Source organism: Phaenicophaeus curvirostris, chromosome 4 (genome assembly GCF_032191515.1).
Source record: "Phaenicophaeus curvirostris isolate KB17595 chromosome 4, BPBGC_Pcur_1.0, whole genome shotgun sequence".
Lineage (NCBI taxonomy): Eukaryota > Metazoa > Chordata > Aves > Cuculiformes > Cuculidae > Phaenicophaeus > Phaenicophaeus curvirostris.
In genome coordinates, this window is record NC_091395.1 from 22560684 (window position 1) to 22583546 (window position 22863).

Genomic DNA, 22863 nt, shown 5'->3' on the forward strand with positions numbered 1-22863 from the left:
TTGTTCAGGCTTGTACTTTTTCTTCTTGCTCTCTCTTTGCCTCAGTGGCATTTTTCAGTTGTCTCTCTCTGATTGACTTTTTAAAATTTTTTTTCTACTGCAGTGATACACAATACTAGCGATATATGTCTTGTCTTGAACAGGGTATGTCTGTGTGATTTGGATGAAGGTTGCTTTTCCTATATCTTTCCAGCACTACAGCTTATGTTTTCCTTGATTAAATCCTGCTACTGTAGCTAACAGTGTTGGTATGTCTGTTCCCATTCAGTGGTAGCAAGGGCAAAGATAGAAATCTCTTAAAGTGACTACTTAATTTTGTATCATTCCCATAGCATTCATACCTGGTACTTTTCTTCGTACAGAAAATTGTGGCAGAAGCCTATAAATGGCTAAAAGACCTTTTTTGTCTTTTTTTTTTCTTTTGTCAAGTTTCATTTAATCCTCTCTGAAAGGTGAAAGAACTGAGCTATGTACTTAAACATCTTCATATTGGTGTTGCACTGTTACGTGGAGAGCTGTAGTTAAAAACTTTCAATTAAAACATACAGCACCAGCAGTGCACAAAGTTTTTCTCTGAGCTCGTTATACTCTTGTAGAGTCACAGTAATACAACATGCTCATAGTCAGTGTTACAGTGCAGTGCTACCAAACCAGTTCATGACCTTGAAACCAAGAGAGCTGTCGTTTGGCTTCTGCTCTTTCAATTCACTCATCAAAACTGTAAAAGCATGAAAGTGAGTTGACATATGTCCTACTGAGCAGGCTGCTGCCCAAGGACAGCCTGCTTCCTGTGTGCTGAGCTGCTGGCAGTTTGGGTGTAGGCAGCAGCTTCAATTCCACTGTCCTCTGTGGGTGAATCTGAGCAAGAAAAAAAACTAGAAGAGATTGCCTGGCTCTCTGCCACCTCTTTACTTTAAGGAGCAGCTGGTATCTATAGCAAGTTGTAAGCACTATTAGTCAAAATTCTGTCATGTTTTGTTTACAGAAGGCAAATGACTGGCATTTTTATTTAAAAGGACAACTGACTCGGTCACCAGATTTGTCTGGGCTTGTCACAGCTGTTTGGGTATCTAGGGAGAGGCCCAAAACAGTACCAACCCTGCATCTCCTGGGTGAGCAGGGTAAAGTGTTTCCACCTGGGGCCATATAAGCTTCTCTGGGGCCGTCTTTGCCATACCAAGACCCAGAGGTAGGCAGAGCCTGTACTCCAGGATTTCTGTACATTAGAGTCGTCTTCTCCGTGTCTCTAGCTTTCCCTTTGAATAGCATTGCAAGATGAGGCGAAGAGTAGTAGTTTTTCCATGCTTCTGTCCTTCCATCCTGCTGCAGAGTTTTCTGACAGCTGTGCTGAATCTCTCCCAGGGCTAACTATGGTGAGATGCTCCGTGGTCCAGCTGCCAGGGCATCTGGAAAGGGACTGGTTCTACATGGTTCCCTTCTGTGGTACCTTTCCACCCAGAAGACTAGAGAGAAGGCAAGAAGGCCAGCACTGATGCTCATGTCTGCTGCCTGCACAGTGTCAGCTATGTAACGGCTGCTTTTCTATATGCCAGACACTTTTACCACTTTATTAGAAAGAGAATGAAATTTCCAGTAAGATTTTTATGTTTTATTTTTCCATAAGAAAACAGACAGCAAGTAAAGTATGTCTTGTTTGTAGTAATGGCTGCTACAAATTATTCTTTCGAGAAGATTTAGAAATAAGACAAAAATAACCAAGACAACCCCTACCCCAAGCTACAGAATCCCAACTAATAACATTGAAAAATAAGATGATAATATCAATCCCTTGTGTACTGGTAGTTAAACTTAAAAAATCAGTGGAGAGGGAAACTTAACTGGCCTTTCTGTAGTAGCAGAATGCAAAGCTAAATCCCAAATGTAGAGTTTTTACAGCTGTAAATATAGGGGATGATTTTCAGACAATGTTAAAATTACTGCTCAATTCCCTTTCCTTCAGGAGAAAGGTCCTATGAGGTGCATTTGGAAAGGAATCCCTGAGTATAGTAGATACACTTGTGTGTGAAACAATAAGTAGCTTTCCAGAGTGGCACGTGGAAGGAGTGAGACCAACTTGATCAGCGAGGAGTCCAGCTCTGCCATCACTTCTGCTTTTTTTGCAACTTTAAACATTTGTCCTGTTCATTCAGTCAAATTAATCTCAAAATACAAAGCTATTCCTGGATACAAGTACTGGCGAGATCTGGGATCAGCAAGTACACAAACATTGCTCTAGCAGTGGTGTCCCAAGTGTAGAAAAATCATTAGGCCTTGGTCCTCTAAGGTACCTAGGTGAGACATTCACATTGCTAAATATCTCTGAGGATCTGAGAGCCCAGAATGAGTTCCTGGTATTTTTAACAAAGCAAAACTTTAAGAGCCTAACTGTTCTAGCCACGTTTGTATTTCCTCCTTATTTGTTTTTAGCCATTCAATGTTGTTCTTCACTTGCTCAAGTGACTGACTTCTGGGTGATTCTCCTGCCCCGGCATTAGGATATTTCTCAAAGAAATTTTCCATCTGGAAAAGAGAGAGGAACAGAATTTACATGAAGCAAATAACACTGCTATTGGGAAAGTGGCTTTTTACAGGGCAGTTTCAGCTGGGAGAGATATTTAAGGTCAGGCTAGTAGCACTGTTATAGTTTTACTCCCCTTGTTTTACAGTAGCTCATACTGCTTCACACATTTAGAGGATAAAAGTCAAGTTGCCTGATAGCTGATTGTTAAATATATTGACTTAAAACCAAAAGAAGTGCTGTCACCATACCTGCCAAAGCTGGAGCTCAGTGTTGAAGTTTTGGGTGATAGTTACTATTCGACCAAGATTTCTGTCATTGATAGTGAATCTAGAAAAATAATTTAATGAATTATGTTTGATGCAAAACTGTTAAAAAGGAAAAGGCCCTAGTAATTATTTGAAGCTTAAACTTCTAGCAATGCTACAGTAAAACAGATGCATTCAGATTTCAGCATTTTTGGAAATACTTGAAAAATAGTACTCCTACATAGTATGTATGCTGTTCTCAAATATGTTTACTAATGGAGGGATCTCTTCTGGGGGATATTTTATTAACGGCTTATTGTCTCAGGCTGAAAATTAGGTGCATTGCTGCTCAGCAACACAAATGCTGTCCAGTTCACGGCTGTAGGCTTGCAGGTGTGCTTTGGTTCTGTGCCCTCACTAATCTCTTAGAAAGAAGAGAGAAGTAACTCAAATAGGGAGCAGCAAAGCTAAAAGGTTTGTTGTTACTTCCACTGCTCATCTGTAGGTCTAATGCTTGCTGTTACTACTAGAAGAAATTTAAAAAAAAACTATACATTTCTATACCTATCTTCTTGTTATAAAATCAATAGAAAGTTTGGAGACACGACTGACTAATTTCCATGTGATAACCAGATTTCTCTGGCCTTGGTAGAGCTTTCCATACTTTTTAATCCTTATTTATTGGCAGTGATCATTTAGGGAAGAAGTGGTTTTCCAGCCGGCAGCAAAGTACTTTCTCACAGCAGATGGATATAATTGCATTGAATATGCTTTCAGTTATGAAAAGGCCAAAGATTATAGCTGTATAGTGAAAATATAGAAAAACATGACAGGTAACAAGATACACAAATGGATGTAGACCTCAAATTTCCAATGAACTCATCAGCATACCTGTCAACTAATTGCTGCCAGTTAAGTCGTATCCAATCCCAGGCCATCGTTTTCCCATAGGTGTTATATGAGATGTATCTCAGGACTGTGAACACGTCTTGGGTCTTGATGAGGCTGGTATTGGAAACAGATTTCAGATACCTAAGGGAAATGTCATAAGAGTCAATGAGAAACTTTCATGAAAGTCCATGGAAAGCAAATAATAAGTTAACATTTTTGGTGTAGACTTAACTGATGATGATGATGAGAAATAATGCAGTACTAATATCTGTACTTCTCAACTATTTGCCACAACGGTCTACATCACATTTCAAGCACGAATATTATTTTTGTCTTCAGTATTTTGAAGGTGAAGTACACCGATCTAAAACATAAGTATCTGCTGACAGCTGTGTCAAGAGATAATTGTATTGAAAGAAATCTAAGCAGTTAGGCATTTCTTGAGAAAGTAAGTAGGATTTATGCCTCTAAATTACTTGAAAACAGCCCAAACCCATTATTAGTCAAGTAGTGAAAACAAGATTGGATCAGTCAGTAGGTCAGCCTGTTTGGCCAAGTGCCAAAAAAGTAGTTGTTCAAGCTACAAGGATCTTATAGGGACCGTGAGTACACACACAGATGGCTTGCTAAAGCTGAAATCTTTGCTGTTTGTTCTGAAACTCTTATCCTCACAAAATTAAAATTAACATTTATTTAGACATAGCATGTCTGAAAGTGCCGCAGTTATAATTCCAGTTACTGCACAAATGGTTTTGACTGACAGAGTAGGGGGATCCCTCAGCATCCCTGTTTGCAGGGACATGAGTAGCGTGGTCACAGCTTCACAGCAGCAGCTGTGGAAGAACACTTTTAAGCTGTTGTTTGCTGGGGTTAAAGATTGTCTTTTTTCCTGTACATAAGGGACAATTTTCTCAATCTGTTTGCTCTTTCCCCATTCCTTGTTATTTTAATAGTAAATTAAGTGACAGGTTCTCCCTGCTTTAGGGGGAATTTTTTATTTTCTGCAAGTATAGGCTGATCTAGCTAATTAATTAATGTGTTAAGCATGTCAGATTATGGCTGTTGTGGTCGGAATAATTTAGGAATACAATTGCCTCTTGCCATTAATTTAATTACTCTAATTCTTACATTTACTCTTGTTGAACCTCCTATAGTTCCTTGTTTTATCTTGTTTAAACTTGGACTTCTTCCAAAAGGGCGTAGACTGTTCCATCTTACAATACTGAGACAGAGCTCCCACAAAATGGTGAATAGCCTTAGTGAAGATGTTTGCCCATATCTCATGATACAACTACATACAAAGTTATCAGAAAGGTTAAAGGAGCTGGTGTGTCTATGCAGGAGCAGCAGCCTGGGGAGATACTTGCCCATTGTGACAGCTGGACCAGCCTGGGCAGTATCCGGACTCCCCATCACTACCATGGCAGCATGGATACATATTTCTGGTTCTAGCTCAAGTACCTCTGCACAGTTCGTCAGCCTTCATGGAACTGTTAGTAAAAATTGCTTGAAATTGGTTGCTTAATTATTACTGCTTAGAAGATAGGCTTCTAGTCTTAGCAAAATCCCTCTGTAGCCAATGGTGGGTGAATATTAACACCCAAACCCAATTTTTTCCATTTATTTTAAGTCCCTTCCCTGGTCTGGAATTAACTGTGCTGTGGAAGTCCTGCTTCCCTTCACATAGAGGAAACATAAACGATTAATTTTCTTCTGATGCTGGAGGCTGTTGATTATGTGTAGAAACTAAGATGTGTTCAATATCTTTCCACTGAAGGAGCAAGGATTTTTTTTTTTACTATAGTACAATCTCAGAGGATGATGTTAGATAACTAGTCTTGAAAAATGTATTGCATTCCTCGTGCTGCAATCTGTCAAAAATGACAGTACAGGAGAGAGGAGAGGGTAGTGAGCAAATGGTGACAAATTGCATCTGTAAGGAAAGAAAAATCTTTGCTTTTTTAAATCACCTGTCCAAAAGGGTGATGTTATTCACTGATGCCAGGCCATACAGCAGCTTTTCTTTTTCTTGTGCTAATGAAGTTTTTTGGTATATCTCAAGCATGTAATTCCATGATGACTCATTGCCTGAGTTTTGCATCCCATAGCGATATACCAGCAGTCGGAGATTTGGAGAAACACTAAAATAAAGAAACAGTATTTGAATATTATTCCCCCTTTCCTGCTTGAGATCTGTGACTAAGTGAAGTGCTGTGTTCTTCACCAGCCACAAAAAGCCATAAGCACTCACTTTTTTCCTTGTAGCCATTGCTCAAATAGTTGAGAAGCGTTGTTCAAAGATTCTGTGTCACCCATACTGCAGGCAAAGTCTAGAACAGACGTACGAAGAAGCCTTTAAAAGAGAGAAGAAGAGAGACATTTTCCTCTTGCTTAGTTTTCTTTGAACTCCTCAATAATATGAGAAAGAAAAAAAAAAGATTGTTCAACCTCTCCAAATGGCCTCCAGAATCATTCCATTGCAGTTGATCCACAATGGGTTTTACCAGGGAGCGAAAGTATTCCTGAGGTAGAAAAAGGGCGTTGGTTACTTGTGCAGATTTCTTTAAACAACAATGTATTTTTGTTCATAGTTTATTCTTCTTCATTTTTCTTAGAACTAGCATATTTTAAAGAAAAAGTGACACAGGCACTCCCATGCACAATCTTTCCAGGTCATCAGAGCATGCCAAGCCTGAATGCTTGTAACACTGATGTGCAGGTAGAACAAAGCCAACCTGCTTCTCTCCAGCCTCATCTGTGCTGCCAGATGAAAGTTGGGTTACAGCAAGGACACACTGCCACAACTGTCTTGCAGAGATAATGTTGAGTTCAGGATATACTTATTTTGGTGACCATTAAATCATATTCAGCATGTTAGGTCAACTAATAAACCTGCTTGCTGACACATTGAGATATAGCCATCCTTCGTGCTGGGGAGAGGTATCAGGGATGTTTCTGCCCTATACATGCTTCTTTATTAGATGCAGGACAGCCTTGACTGACAGATGTCTGTACAGTGACTACTGGTGATGGATTATAAGAATAATTAGGCATAATTTCTTTCCTCCAACTGCATAGTCCTGAACTGAGTATCCAGGTAATTCTGAGGTAATCAGCTCTCAGCACTTTTAAAAAGTTCAGTAACAAAACATAAACACTGATAGCTCAGCAACATTGGAAATCACTTGCAATTCAATATTATTGATGTTACAGATCCTGAACTGTCAGAATCAGTGGTACCGTACAGGAATGGGGTTTTTTTGCTTCATCACCTGAAACCGGGGATAGAGATTTGTATCATCTTCAAGCATGTCTGCGAGGTAAGTCACAGATGATATAACTCTGTGCCAAGGTAAATAATCTGTTTCACTTTTTAGGTATTTTGTGAGCTCCAGGGGAACAAAGTAACTCACAAGTCCAGCTCTGTGGAAGGAGAAAACATAACTCCTGTTATTTTAATGAATTTGACGAACTTGCTTCTTTAAAGATATTAGAACACTATTTACTTTAGAAGGTCTGAAATAATAAATTTTGTGAGGTGGAAAATAGTCTGGAATGTAACTTTGGAGGTGCTTTCCAAAAAGGACACCGAGGATCACTGTCGGCCAATGTCTAACTGCAGGAGCTTTCACTGCTTTTAGGAGGCTGCTCACATTGCGCAGGAGCCCAATGTGCCCAGAAGTGGGTAGCTCTCGGTGGAACATATTGACTCCTCTCACACAAAAAAGGAATTGCTAGTTCTGGAGACACTTTGAAAGACTGGGGAGATTTAGGCTTACAGGCTGTTGCAGAAGGTCACCTAAAATTTATCTGTGTCAGCATGGCTGGGTACAAGAGTTAGAAGTTTCAAGTAAGTTTCTAAACAAGATAGTTGAGGTGGTAATTTCATAATACCATGCTATGCATTGTAGGCACGTCTCTGATTTTCTGGACACCTAACTTCTTCTGGAGAGCTTCTGTTGTTGTTACTTACAAGGCAAAACCACCCCTTCCTATGACCTGTGCAATTAAAGCCCTCTTTTTTCCCTTCCACTGAGGAAAAGGGGAGATTTAACTTCATTGGTACTGCAAATTGCCAATGCATGCTTGAATTTGCCCCTATTGAAGGACAACTTAAGCCAATAAAAAATTCAGACTTGTAACAAATTCAGAAATTTTCTTTCAATCCTCTAAGTTGAGTTAATTCTAATTAATAGGCAATGGAAAGTGAAAAACTTGGGTTGAAGTCTCTGCAGGAGATTGGTTTACCTTGCTAAAGAAAAGGCATCATCCAAAATTCCTGCACGATCAGCAGCTGAAAAATCCTGTGTGAAAAGAGGGAATAGTGACCAAGAATATATAGACTATTTGCAGAAAAAACAGCCTCGACGGTCCTCTATAAGTGACCCATCAGACAGGTTAATGTTATGACACTCACTTTGTGGTTGCTGAACAGAAGACTGCTTAAGCTGGCCCAGTTTTGACTATCATAATTCACTCGGTAGAATCCAATGTGGTCTGGATTAACATTTGTAAAAGTATTAGGGAGCGATGTTATTACAATTCCTGCAAAACAAACAAAGAGTGATTGATTTGTGCACCTTCTACAACACAGTACTCACTGGAGATTCCTTGACTCCAAAGTTGCCATTTGGTTTGAATTGATGTCAAAATAAGTTCCAAACCTTAATTTTTTTTTATTTCATAAATAGCTGTGAGTAAAGATGAGTTATTACAGATTTTAATGAATACTAGCACTTGTCCTAGAATAGTGAATTGTAGTAATTACTTGGGCCAGCTAGTTTGTTGTATTTAAAATGGAGATCATCGTGATTAGGGTGAGGGTGGAGAAAATTAATGTCACTGAGAAAGTAAAAAATTCCAGAGAAAATGTTCTTGCAAAATCTTTCTTAAAAGGTTTTTCACCTTTATGGTTACTGTTAGTTTTAAAGTTCTCATATTCTATCCTTTGTTTGTTTCTTTTTTCAATTTATCTCAAATAACTTTTTAAGGGTTTTCCTCCTTGTACTCCTCCCTGATTCAATTCTTGTATCTATAGATAAAGGAATTACAAGGCTGAGACTTTACTCAAGCACTCATGTTTAAGGACATTGAAAAGCTTTATCCATTCATTACTCTTTTAAGAGCAGGGGAAGTTTACCTGCAGGATCTGATGCATTGTAGAAAGTATAGTCTGTTGAACTCCCAGCTCTCCATTTCACTGGTATATTCCACTTGTACCTAAAATTATTTACAGAGAAAGAAAATTAAACGGCATTTGAAGCAAATGCCAAAAATAAGTTTAATGCTTAGATCTTGTTTTAAGAAGCTGTGTGCTTATTTACATATGTATTTACCAAATATCTCTTGTAACAAAGCACAGCATTATACCAATGGCAGTTGTTTAAGTTGTAAAGATGTTTTTCAGGCAACAAAATGTCAGATATCAGTGTGGTATGATTGGGGCAGTTATATTTCCTGAAACGCTAAATAAAAAGTGTGATCTGTCTGAGCACGTTCACACTTTAGGGATGGGGAATAGCAGCAGCTTGTCTTAATACTTTGTATTTATCGGTAGTTGTCAAAATGCATCTAGTGGACTGAGCAAGGGAGTGGAGTAAGATTTTGTCCAGGGTCTGACGTTGATGTATTAGTCAAGTTGATATGGCACAGTGTTAATAATGAGCCTAAAGTTAAGTCTTGGTCTGGTTCCTTTTTTTATTAAAATCAGTGGAACTTCTATGACTGTATCCTTCTGAACGCAATCTTCCCCTTTTGGTGACTCTGTATGCTGGAAAGCATAATAATTACCCATACTCAGAGAGAGATCACGTGAATGAATTTCCATTGTGATAAACTGTGTAGCTGTTACCACAGCTCTGGAACACACAGCCCCACCAAGGAGTAGCTTCCTGTCATGTGAGATAATAATCTAGCAGGGTAAAAGGCAATTCATTTAGTAAAAGATGATTATATGGGGATGGTTGGTGGCACTGTTAATGTTGACGGATCTATGGCTTTGCACAGACACCAGTTAATCTTTGAAACGCTAACTCAAAACAAGTGGTTAAGTACTGTGAAACCTTTTTTACAGATGGGAAAACTGGAAGAGATTTAGTGACCACTATCATACAGTCAATAGGACTTTTTGCCTTTTCCAGTCTATTTCTCCATTATAAAGCACTGGGAGCCAAAAGTGACCTTATCTCTTGCTCTTCAATTCCTTGAATAACTCTAGTGAGTGGGTGCAGGGTCTTCAGTCCAGGGTATGCCCAGGACAAAGCTGAGACATTTGGGCCAGAAAGCAGCCATGGCCAAGGCTGTGACGGTCAGGGAAGTAGGATGGCAAAGCATCTTCTGAGTATAGCTGCACAGCCACCTGCACAGGGCTGCTAAAATCATTAAGCCCTTTTGAGCTGTTAACTGCTGTTTCATGTTAGTATACTATAGGCCATGCCAGGGAAATTTTCTTCCATCTTAAACCTCCTGGAGACCAGCACTACAGGAAAACCTGAGTAATCTTTACAACTCTCAATTAAGTGAATGCTCATTAACTGCCAGGAAATGAAGATTTCATTTCAAAATGAAGATTTCTTCTGCTGCCTCCAGGAAGAAAGATCAGCTATTGTTTTGTATCTTCTAAACAAAAATATCTTAACCGATTTATACATGTCTAGTTTTTACTGTTTCTCTTATGGAGCTTACTGCCATAGAATTTAGAGAGATTATTGTTTGGCCAGAAACCCCAATAATGTATTTTTCCAAGAGAAAGCCCATGAGAGATTTTTTTTTTTTAATAAAAAGAACAACTGGTTTTGTCAATGCATTTAGTGAGGGGGGTTTTATTTAGTTTTCTTCACATGTTCCTGAGATTACTTTTCCTGAGCAGAAGATACAATAGCTGTGTCCTGTTATCAGTGCCTGCTGAGGACATGTTCCTGACATGCTATGCTATAGCTAACACATTCGCCTGGCAACACCATTTTAAGAGCACAAGTTATTTGTTTTGAATGCTATCATGCAGGAGAGGACTCTCTCAAGCCAAACAAGACTGAAACAAGCAAGCAGCTCAAAAGGCTATCCCTGTGGGGTTCAGCATACACAAGGCCTGGAGTTTTCACTGCTTAAATCAAAACCCCACACTCAGACATGAAATGAGCCAGTCCCAGGTGGGGTAAGATCTCTTCAGGAATGTCCTCATCTCCATCTGTGAGGATGGAAGATGTTAATTTTCAGTGGGCTGACTTTTAGGCAAGGGAGTTAGTCTGTCCCAGAATAGATAATATCAGCATTATAATAAGTACTACTGCATTTTATTTCTAAGTAATTTATAAAAATTGCACATGCAGAAACCTTTTCCACTCTCACTTTGGGAATAGCAGGGGCAGTGCATAGCTCTGCTTCTTGATAGGTTAAGGTAGGAACAGTGCTGGGATTTCTACTCAAGAAACGACAAATGACCATGAACTATAAGACCTGAGTCTGCTACCTCAGAGCATAGTGCACTAAGTCAAGATTTTTAACAGAAAGAAGTATTTTTGCCTGAATAATCTGTAACAGTAGCCTTCAGATGGCACAGAGCTGTAGGTTGCAGCTGGAGTTGCTTCAGAAGCCTGCAAACTCTTCTGTTTAGGTTAGAAGAAAACAACATTGCAAATACACAAGCAATTATATCATCCCAAATCTTTTGATACCTATCCAAAACTGCCAGTATCGTGGGCTTTCTCATTGCTTAAGTTTTTTTCTTTTTAATCAGATTGAAATAAAAGGGCCACAACTGTTTGTTCTTTTTTTCTCCTTGTTCTTGCTGTTTGTGTTAAAATAACTAGTACAACCTAATGGAAAACTACATTTGAGTAGATTTAGTTCCAGTTCACACAGGCAAGTTTTACTGATTTAGTTGTATTGGGCTGGTTCAGGGAATGAAACCTTCATAATATGAGTTAACTTGAATATTTTGCAATGAAATGTTGGCAAAGTTGTATTGCCTCAAAATTGGGGTTGGCTAAGAATACACACAATACCAGCTCAGGAGAGTTACTCAGCTGGTTGACATCAACATGCAGCTGGGCCAGTTTTCTGTTCAGGTCCCCCAACCCACCCATCTCCCCTCAGATTAATCATCTGTTAGTTAACAAATATGTTCCTATACAGTATCCCATCTGCCTTGAATAGGTAGATTAATTTCTGCAGCCGTCTGTCTGCATAAGAGCCCAAGATGGCTAGCTTTGACTAGATAACTGTCTTCTAGATGGTAAAAATTAAACAATGCCACCCTGAGTTAAATAGGAAAAAAATAGCTCTTTATGAGGATAAATATTTATACATGACTAGCTATTGCACATGTAGAGAAGACCCTGTATTATATGTGTAGATGGCTGTGATGTATTATAGATCCTATACCACATAGGAAAAGGAATAAACTATTGTAGTATAAAATACCTGGATCATGGTATTTCTGGACAGAGATAATTTTTCCCATATTTTAGCAGACTATAATTTGTAGCAGTTCAAAAGAGGACTTGCAATTATCTGAGCAGCTTGTGCATGGGCATAAGATCTGAATGATGTTGTCCAATTTTACTCTGCTGTCTTTGAGAAAGAAACCCTGAGACAAAGGGCTAACACTGTCCTAAATCTGAAATATTTGTACCTAACTTCCTACTGGTTTCTTTTTTAAAAAAATGCTGAGAGTAAGTTTATCAAGAACAGGTGTAACCCTGCCTATTTGTATGTGAATTAGAGAGAGTATTTGTATGATATTTCTATGTGTTTTGGATAGAGATTTACCACTGGAACTTACCCAAGATCAGAAGGAGGATAAGAAGCATCTGCATTAGGATCCAAGAGAAAACGTTTCTGTGTGAATACTGAATTACTTTCCATCACCAAAACAGGGTAGCCCATCTGTCTAGTCCATGTATCCATGACTTCCTTCACAGGTTTATTACTTGCCTATGAACAATGGGAGAAGGTTGTACTGAAAAAGTAAATTCAGTCCAAGTAGGAAACAACCCAAATATCTCCGATACTGAGACGAAGAAAAGCAGAAAGAGGCAGAGGAAAGAGCAGATTCAGTAAAAAAAAATAATCCATTAAATCATTTTATGGTGCCTGTCATTGAAAGAAGGAATGAGCTGGAAACTTAAACATGGACAGAGGAAATGAGAAGTAGGTGGCCACAAGACTAGCCAGTAACATGGACAAGACATACTGAGGAAAAGCCCCTTGCATGCTCTAAGATATTTCAATTTTTTATTGAGGAAATAACCAAACTGGACAGAAAGGATATAAAGAGACTTTTTAAAGCAAGAAGACTCCTTGCAGCATACAAGTTTTGAGTGTGGAGGAGGAGCCTGTATGAACCACCAGCAGCTGTGCTATTGTAAAATGTGATCCTTTATGTGGACTATGAACTTCTGTCCTAGGGACTGGAGCTGGAGAAAGCTGCCACTGCCTCCCCAGGCTGCCACTCATGAGAGAAAGGAGCTAGGATCACTCCTTCCTTCTTCAGACCAGGTAGATTTATGTGAAGATGCAGAGCACAAAGGAGAGAGAGCAGGAAGAAATCCTGCTGAGCAGGAAGAAGTCTGAGACCAAGGAGAAAATGGAAACTTGAAAGGACACATAAAAGCATAACTTGGGCTGCGTGAGTGTCAGCAGTGGTAGAAGGAAAGGAAATATTATCAGAGGAAGAACGTGGTAGTATGCAAGGGGGCTTTTGGAGGTAATGAGATGGAATGAAAACAGCCCAGCCTTAAGGAAACGGAAAGATCAGACAATGATGGCACAGAGAATGACCCAACTGGGACTCAGAAGTGAGAAATGGAGATAAGCATCAAAATTACTTTTGAGAGCTTTCAAAGAGCTCAGTCTGGATAGAGTGAAGGTAGCATGTGGGGTGCATATGTGTGGTGGATGAGGGGTATTTTCATCTATGAAATTAGTTTGAGTTGTGAGAGGAATGTTTCAGTAGCAGATTGTTATTCCGCTCCCACAGTCTTGTGGCAAAAAATGAGGAAATAATACATATTTGCTAGAAATCAGTTGTGTTGGAATATACTGGGAGGCTGCCTAAATTATGATCCCTCATTGACGGAAAAGCTACAAAATAGAAAAAGTTTGGGAAACTGAAATGAGTGGGTGAGATATGAAACATTTATTAGCAAAGGTTTTGGTTGCTGCAAAACGTACCTCTTCTAGAGCTTCCCAAAATTGTTCTGTCTTGGCATTCTGGAAATGGTGTTTCTTCAAATATGCCTAGAGAGAGGAAGAAGACTGAAAATACTACCTGGTCTTTCTCTTTTTTTTTTCCCTATGAAAACCATGCACATATTCACTTGTACAAAAATACAAAACAGTACAGACAGTACAGATCACTTGTACAGAGCAGCTATCCGTGGATTGTAGTATTTGGAGCAGGAGGTTATATAGATCAAAATTCAGCTGTTGAAGTTCCTTTGCTTTCAAATGCATCCCCTGATACTAAAAATCAGCATTTGCTAGTGTGACAAATAATTTTGAACTTGAAGAGTTCTCTGAATTTTGTCTGCAGAGACACCAGCATAACCTGTTGCAAATTTCTGATCATGTAAGAAGTTGTTCAGAAGGAGGAAGATGTTTTAGGATATTTCACTAGCTGTGGAGTCAGAATGGAAGTAGGAAAAGCTAGTCAGCTCTAAGCTGTGATCAAAATTACTATTGAAAGGCATATTGGTATTCAGCTAAGTGTTTGCACCTCCTAAACATTATTCCTGCCCTATGACTTAGCTGGCTGTTTAACAAATGCTTTCCTACCCTGTTAATCTGGACCCTGATGATGTTTAGTCAATAGATGGTGCTGTTCGTTTCACAGTTAGCCACAGCTACCTACTTTAATGTTCTTGAAGGTTGAGTAGAGGGGAAGTGTTCATCTCTTGTGGACAAGGTGTCTGTATTTTCTCATCTTGTGGAACTATCTGATTGAATATATCAAAGGAAAAGTAAAGAAAAATACAATTGTCTTGTAGGAGCCCATAAATGTGCTCTCCAGGAGAGTGGTAGGTATGAACAAATGCAGTAAATCTGTGCTGTAACTCTTCATAGAACAACAGGTGTCAGTTCAGAGGAAAGGGCAGGTAACCTTTCTCCTTCTAGGAGGGCTCCTTTTTCCCATTTTTAACTTTCTATAATTTTGCAATATCACGTTTTTTTCTCCATGAGAAAGGACTATGAACTGTGCGATATTTTCTACTTTTCTACTCCCTAAAGCCTACCTCAGCTCTCTAGGGCTGGTGCCCCTGCATCAGGACATAGATACATTTACACCTGTAAGACTGTCCCTGCATAGTGGGCTTTGGTGGGCTGGAGGATTGTGGCTGTGTGATGCTGCAGACATGCTTTACAGGTGTACGAGAGGATCCTAGCTGGCAGCAGGAAAGTAGTGTGTGGAGGAGGTTTCTCTTCTAAAAGCTGCCATGAATTTAGGCTATCAAATCTTAATGTAGTTCACGTTCCTGATTCTGTAGGAGCATGGGACTTGTCCCCTTGACTTTGTCCACTCAGTACTGAAATGCATTAAATACTTTCGCTACTGATGCTGGAATCTCTGATATTCACCTTTTGAATAAGGGCTTTACTACCGTCACTTGAGGATGGGCTGTGTTTCTGGCATGCTTTGCTGCCATTCTTACCTGACAGCCTTTCTGGAAGAGTTCCGGCGTAAGCCAGTCTCGAAGCATTCTGAGGATGGATGCACCCTGAGGACAAAGGGAAAGGTGAGAAGGTCATTCCATGCTGCTCTAACACTGAATTTCTGTTCACCTAGAAAACATGTGAATGAATAATTTATAGGGTAAAAATAGAACCTATCCATCAGACTAAGGAAGTGTTTTTACTGATTCCTTTGTGGCATGGCATGCCTGTCTGCTGGAGCTTAATTCTGGGTGTGAGAGCTGGTCTTCAGCTGTGATCAGGCACCCACTTCTAATTTCAGCTGTGCCAGTGGAAGGATCTCCAAGCCCTGTTGCTGGGGGTTACTGCCCTGCCACTCCACCTGTTTGTGAGCAAGGTGCCCTGTTTCATTTTGAACAGGACCGAGGTGAGGGCAGCTGGGGAACTAGCCCCATCCAGCTGCACAAGCCTGATAGCCCAACAGGTAGGGAACTCCCAAAATACTTCAAGTCTAGGACTTTACATGTTGAGGATGCCATCAGACTGAGTGTTGCTGAAGACTAGTGTAAAAGCTTTGGCCTCTGAAGCAGGGTAGAATTGGTATCAGTGAAGTTACTTACTTAGGTGTCACGGAAAAAAACCAACAGTTAGGTCCTTGAAAGAAGAAAAAAACAAAGAGAAGACAGGAGAAAGAAGTCAGAGAGTCACATGGAATGAAGAAAAGTGTGGTCACAAAGTGATGAAAAACAAAAGCAATGCAAACACAATCTGAAGCACAGAATATGATTTTAGGATTAGCATGTTTTCATTTTCTGAACTAAATAAGAGGGCAGCTGAAAGCCTAATGCTATGAGTGATTTAAAAATCCAGTTGTCCCATAAAACCAGACTGGTATCTGAATTCTCTGTAAATCCTGCCTCCTCTATATATGTGTTGTGTCTGAGAAAAACTTTGCTGCACAGTGTTGTCACAGTGGAGGGACTGTTGCAAGAGATATGCCTCAGACTGCTCACCAGACTGTTGGTGCAGAGTCAAGGTGGTCAGCAGGTGATTCTTTTCTGATACAGTAATTCAATATATTTGCCATGAATTATGCTCAAAAATTATTAACTGAAATTTAGAACAGATATCTGTTAGTGGTAATCATAAAGCCCCTTATGATTAATGGTGATCATAAAGCAACATGTATGCACTATGGTATCTCAGTTCCTCAGTTTTGTCTATTAGTCACTTCTTCTGTGGTTTCAATACAGGCTGGGGGATGATGTGATTGCGAGCAGCCCTACGGAGAAGGACTTAGCGGTGGTCATTGAGGAAAAGCTCAACATAAGCCAGCAATATGTGCTCACAGCCCAGAAGACCAACTGGGCTGCATCAAAAGAAGCGTAGCCAGCAGGTTGAGAGAGATGACTCTGCCCCTCTATTCTGCTCTTGTGAGACCCCACATGAAATATTGTGTCCAGTTCTGCAATCTTCAATATAAGAAGGATACGGAACTGTTGGAACAGTTCCAGAAGAGGTCTACAAAGATGATCAGAGGGTTGGAGCACCTCTGCTATGAGGACAGGCTGAGAGAGTTTGCGTTGCTCAGCCTGGAGAAGAGGAAGCTCCGAGGAGACCTTATAGCGACCTTCCAGGACCTGAAGGGGGCTACAAGAAAGCTGGGGAGGGATTTTTTACAAGGGCATGGAGTGACATGGAGAAGGCAAATGGCTTTAAATTGCAGAGAGGAAGATTTAGACTAGACATAAAGAAGTTCTTCATGATGAGGGTGGTGAGGCACTGGCACAGGTTGCTCAGGGAGGCTGTAGATGCCCCATCCCTGGAGGTGCTCAAGGCCAGGTTGGATGGGGCCTTGGGCAGCCTGATCTGGTGGGAGGTGCCCCTGCCCATGGCAGTGGGGTTGGAACTGGATGACCTTTATGACTTCCAACCCAACCCATTCTATGATTCTATGATTCTTATCTGTTATAAGCTTTCCCATTTATATTGAAGGTCAGAGTAGAAATACATACGTGTATATACACTTTGATGGCAGTTAAAGTTTCTTTTGCTTTAAATTGTATCTTCTAGTACTGCTTTTCAGTCTCTTCCCTCTATTCCCGTCATTCCACTGTCATCCATGATAGAGTGTGTTTGAGGAAAACTTATGCTAACAAAATCACCAGTGTTTCCACAAATTTCCTTAACTGTTTAGGAAGGTTTAAGAGAGTAACCTTGATTTGCAATTCTGACCTTGTCTGATGATGATATAGGGGAATATGTTTATCAACACCCACATAACTTCTCCTAGAGAGTTGTAAGAATTGACAATTACATGGCAAGATTGTATGTGGCACAATGTGGAATGTTTAATCCTATGCTTCTTTAGCTAGGAGGTTCCAAATACATGGGGGTCCAAGACCAATTTTCCAGCAGAACTTAGTTAAGTATCTGTTTTTTTGAAAAGGTAATCAATGTTTGAACACCAAAGACAAAAAACTCCCATTTCTTTGTAGACTATTTCACACAGAGAGAGGATTAAACTGGAAAAGAGTTGAAATACAATTCCTTTTTAAAAGCAGAGTAAAAACACTATATACATTAATTTTGTAGTCATCAACTCTATTCCAGCACACATTTCCTAGGCACAAAATACCCTGCTGTGAGAGGTTCCCTTACAGAATACACCACAATTACTCCACAGACCCTTAGGCAATTCATTAGAGTTTTAGTATTGTATAAACTCTGTAATTGCACTGGTAAAACTAACAGACAGCATTCCAAACTATGCTTTATTTGTTTAGTGGTGAATAATATCATGAGGAGGTTATATTTATAAGAAACATAAAGGAGAAGCTGAAATAAAGCCATTCCCCCCAAGTTAATTTTGTCATGCATTTATATAAAAATACCAGCAGTAATTTAAGCTAAATCTACACAAAGGCTTTCTTATTCAACCCAAATTATATCCCAAAACAAATTATATCCCAAAAACACTGTTCCCAAACAATGCATAAGTCCTCAAGTACTTTTGATTAAAAAAAATAGTTCATGTAGCAATTATCTAGGCACAGAGAGATAAGTAAAAGCTAGGAATTTTTCCTCCATTGCTTTTTCAGATCAATCAAAAATGTTTCTCTTGCTGAGCTCACTACTAAAATACATTTTTGTCCAGACTGTTTGATTTGGTTCTCTATGTTTCCTGACTTTAGTTAGTTTGATTTAAGAATAAAGTTACACAATGCAGGTTTTCACACAGTCTATGAATTGACTGAGAAGCATTTATGATGCCATAAATACTGGTATCACTGGATAGAGGATTTAACAATTGAAAACAGAAAACTTTATGGAAATAGATGGATCAAGTCTAGCTAATAAAAGTAATATCTACAGCTACAGACTCCAGCACAGCTAAAGCTAAAGACAATGAAATACACACTTTATGTTTAGCTGATAATGGGAGCTTGGAGGAAAAACAAGTAGGACTTTATAATGGTGTATTTTGTATGTTCAGTTGAGACTTGCTGTGGAATCAGATAGGAAACAATGACAGAATCATACAAGAAGCTGTCAGCACCAACATGGTGTAGCAGGGTCAGAAGCAGCATGGTCTGGGGCATGGTTGACCCAAGACTTAAGGGATTCTTCCAGTGAATTCCAGCTGACTCCTGAGAGAGAATTTATAGCACCGATTCCCCGCAATGACTGAGAAGGACAGCTTAAAGATGAGCAAAAATCTTGTCAAATACCTAATGGGATGTCCTTTACCACTTCCTAGGCTACACACTGCTTTACTGCAGGTCAGCCCCTGAACTCCACAATTCTGAGTGAAATGTGGAGCTAACTTATCACCCAATTTAAGGACAATGCCAGTAGAGACTGATGGTAGCCCATCTTTGCTACGGCTTCTTGGGTGGCTGGGATACTGTGAACGTGAGAAAAGAAAGTTAACTTTCCTGGGTTTGCTACTCTGTCCCTTGCCTTGCTTCCTCAAAACAGAAGTTATGCTGTCCTGAAGGTGTGGTGAGGAAGTGAGAGAAAGGACACCTGAACATCTGTCCTTGCATCATCTACCCTGGAATTAGATTTTGAGGCCTGATATAAATGAGCTGCATCAACTCATCATGAGGTGATGGGAGAGGGTTGTGCATAGCAGCTAGTTTAGGATTATTTTAATATTGACTACTCTAGTGGCAGAATCTCCTGACACTGTGATTTCCTTTCTCTTCTGCATTCTGTGATCAGGTTTGCATGGCACACCATGGCTGACTGGGCCTCTAGCAACACTGCCCCTCTCCCGGTCACTTTGACTGAATCATCACTGACAACAGTTGATAAAGAAAAGAAGATTCACACAGACAAGTAGCTTAGGAGTTATGATTTTGAGCTCCCCTGACTTTTATCTGCTCTCCCAAGCCTCTACTTTATTTGCATCCAAGGTCACAAGAGAAGTATATCCTACCTTACTGTAGGATATCCCATCGAACACAGAGGTGATTTCAGCTGGAGATGACACACTGACCACAATTGCATGGGAAGACAACAAAGAATCGTCCTTCATTACAGGAAGCACATCATCAATTAAAACCTGTTCAAGCTGAGAAAGAGAAGATGTTAGAATACAAACTGAGGCAGGATGATGTACCTAACTTTACAAAGTAAACAACTTGAACAGCATCTTCTCTAGGGGGAGACAGTTGGAAATGGAATGAAACTTCTCTTCCTATACAAAAGGACTTACAAACTCTTATTTCACCTTTGAGAGGGATACATTTTTTCTTCAACTAAGATAAATTACCTTTTGCAAATCCTGTTTTCCCCTGTGCATCATAACACTAAAAACTCAGGAGGCAAAAAAGGAACCTGTATTGCCAATTTCAGCAGTCTGACAATACTTGCAAAGCATTATGGACTTTTCTTGCAGAAATGGATCTGGGGAGGAAGACAAGGAGGGGAGAAATAGGCAGGGTTCCCATACCCAATGTTTGTAACTTAAAAACCCCTATATTTTTTAATTTTTTTAAAAATTTGACCTACACTCAAATTTCCCTTACTTCCTAATCAATATTGACCAAAATTACTAAATTTCTATTTAGTTTTCCTCTTCTAATACTCACTAGGATGATAACATTGAAATGTCTCTAGATCTTAGATGAACGTGGTCTCTTGATGCAATTAAACAGAAATTCTGCTTATGTAGGTAGCACAACAGTTCTCCTGTTTTAAAGTGTGAAAGAAGTGATCCAGGAATGGTTTTGTTCTCAGCCTAACTTAACATGGATGAGAAGAGATATTTATGGGGAACACAAAGGGAGGCAGGGGGAGCCCTAAGTAGGCACTGCCTGCTTCTAATGTTGCTAGGCTCAGGAGCTAGTAGATTTTGAAACCCTGTGCAAAACCTATCCTGCTTCCTTCCAGTGACATATGTATGTTTTAGTAGCCAGATTCTCATTATTCCTGGGTGTCTCGGGGAAATACACGGGCTACGCACATCTCTTTGGGTGGGGAAGAAGGAGAGAGCAGGAAACCTCCCTTTATTCACATACTGTTACCATTCTTCTGAGTATAATGCATGTTTCAGACTACGTTCTTTGTCTGCAACCCCCCTGAAGTGACTGGATTTGGTTTTGCCGCACATTTAGCACTATGGGCTATCCACTGTCACTACCTATTTTGCATTGTGCAGAGTAGAGATAGTCTGAGCTGGAGCATTTGAAACACTACTTAAGATACTGGCAGCAGCTGAATGGGGGACCTTGATATTCTCCTTGACAAACAGCCCAAGCTGTGGAGAAAGGCCCAGGTTCCCAACCCTCACCAGGCTGGATAACAGTCCTAAGACAAGTCCCGTGACGAGACATTACAGCCCAACTAAATAAATAAAGGGGAACCTCCATCTTCCAGGGTTAGACCTTTAAACAACACTGAAAAATTGCTAAGGCTCTGTCCAGAATCCATCTAGGTATTATCTGGCATAATAGTAACCAAACACTTGACTCACTTGTAAGAACCAATGACTCTTCCCTGCAGGCTAAAACTTTACAAAGTTTACTTTGAGTATTTTCAGATCATAACATAGATAGATGGAAAAGGTTATACCAACATTTTCTTTATGTGGCACTGCACTATGCTAGTTTTCCATAAATATACTTTGTCTTTATCATCCTTGTCTAATTTTTACTCCCTTCCCAAACACTCTCCTCAGCCCCGCCAACCCTCAATAAGACAGAAATAATTACCATTTCCCAATCTGGTTCTGCAGCATTTACTCCCAGGAACTCAAAATAACTGGCAAAGCCTTCATTTAACCACAAGTCATCCCACCAGTCCATGGTCACAATATTTCCAAACCACTACAATTATAAACATTGAAAGAAGTAGTGTTAGCTAAATAGTAAATGTACATTTCAGTTTCTAACATCTCCACATAGTGCATTCATTTGTTCATATTTCTTCCTTTTTCCAGGCAAAAATTATCATAATTCCTTAGTTTAAACAGGAATTCAGGCCTCAGTTTTTGTTAAAACATCACTTGCTGATGGTGTCACAAAAAATATTTTTAGTTTCATTCTCTGATGATTTGCACTTGTAAGGATATGTTTTCAGACAGTTTCCACAGTGTATAGCTGTCTGTATTTGCTTGCCTAAAAAAGACATCTGCACATGCAAATTTGCCTTTAAGGTATTTCAGTCACGTTTTCATAAGCTGGCTCAAAGTCTGGACCTGAGCATCTAACTTCCTGAGAAGTTAAAGAAAGTCATTATGGGGCTTTAAAGCACTAACAGGGAACACTTTCAAAGCAATATTTTGCAATCAAATTGTAAGCACACATAGAAGATCCTGAGATGGAGTTAACGACAGTATTTTCAATATTAGAATTTTGTTACTATATATTTGAAGCACTGTAAAAATCAATCATGTCCTAAAACATACCTGATGAACGAGCTCATGGGCTACCACAGCAGCTACTCTCTGTTTATTGGAAGTGGCCGACTCACTGGGATCGTAGAGCAGGTTTGTTTCTCTGTATGTGATCAGCCCCCAGTTCTCCATAGCACCTGTCCCAAAATCTGGAATAGCTATTTTATCTACATTGAAAAAAAAGAGAACGTGATTACTACTTTATGCTTTAAGCCACTTTGCTTGTCCTCTTTCTGTGTATTCACAGCCTGTTGTTTTGCTTGCCATTTGTGCTTCTGGCTTGCTGCAGTGGACCACAGCCTATAACCTGTGTCTAAGAAGCAGGAGACTGGCCTACGGCAGCTGATAGGCAGTGCCCTGATTCTGCTAAGATTAATAGAATCAGGATCAGCTGTACTAGCTGAGGATCTGTCCTGAAAGGTGATGCTATGCCACCTTCTGGGAGCATGTGTATCATGCATTACTTAATTTTGGCTCCAGAAATTAATAGGATTGTCTGGGGATGTGCTGTAGGCAGTAAACCTCCTGAAACTATCTGTAGCATAATGAGGCATGTCATTGTTTGTCACACTGTTGTATTAAAAATATTTATTGACGTGTTAACTGAAGTAAATCCCCCATGCAGTGAACAACATCTGCTTCTACTCCTGGCAATTTGTGGGGGTCACTCA

General features: G+C 39.7%; 1 protein-coding gene across 1 annotated transcript in view; it reads right to left on the reverse strand.

Moving 5' to 3' along the window:
• Window positions 1–1628: 1628 nt before the first annotated feature.
• Window positions 1629–22863, reverse strand: part of ENPEP (glutamyl aminopeptidase) — a 36708-nt gene continuing 15473 nt past the window's right edge. The window contains exons 5-20 of the mRNA XM_069855502.1: window positions 22205–22359; window positions 21510–21623; window positions 19733–19867; window positions 15309–15374; window positions 13831–13896; window positions 12440–12591; window positions 8798–8877; window positions 8075–8202; window positions 7906–7961; window positions 6930–7080; window positions 6106–6179; window positions 5909–6010; window positions 5628–5798; window positions 3658–3798; window positions 2770–2848; window positions 1629–2520 (exon numbers count right to left, since the gene is read on the reverse strand). Of these exons, the coding sequence (XP_069711603.1) occupies window positions 2374–2520; window positions 2770–2848; window positions 3658–3798; window positions 5628–5798; window positions 5909–6010; window positions 6106–6179; window positions 6930–7080; window positions 7906–7961; window positions 8075–8202; window positions 8798–8877; window positions 12440–12591; window positions 13831–13896; window positions 15309–15374; window positions 19733–19867; window positions 21510–21623; window positions 22205–22359 (1817 nt within the window). The 3' untranslated portion in view covers window positions 1629–2373. The remainder of the gene's footprint in view (window positions 2521–2769; window positions 2849–3657; window positions 3799–5627; window positions 5799–5908; window positions 6011–6105; window positions 6180–6929; window positions 7081–7905; window positions 7962–8074; window positions 8203–8797; window positions 8878–12439; window positions 12592–13830; window positions 13897–15308; window positions 15375–19732; window positions 19868–21509; window positions 21624–22204; window positions 22360–22863) is intronic.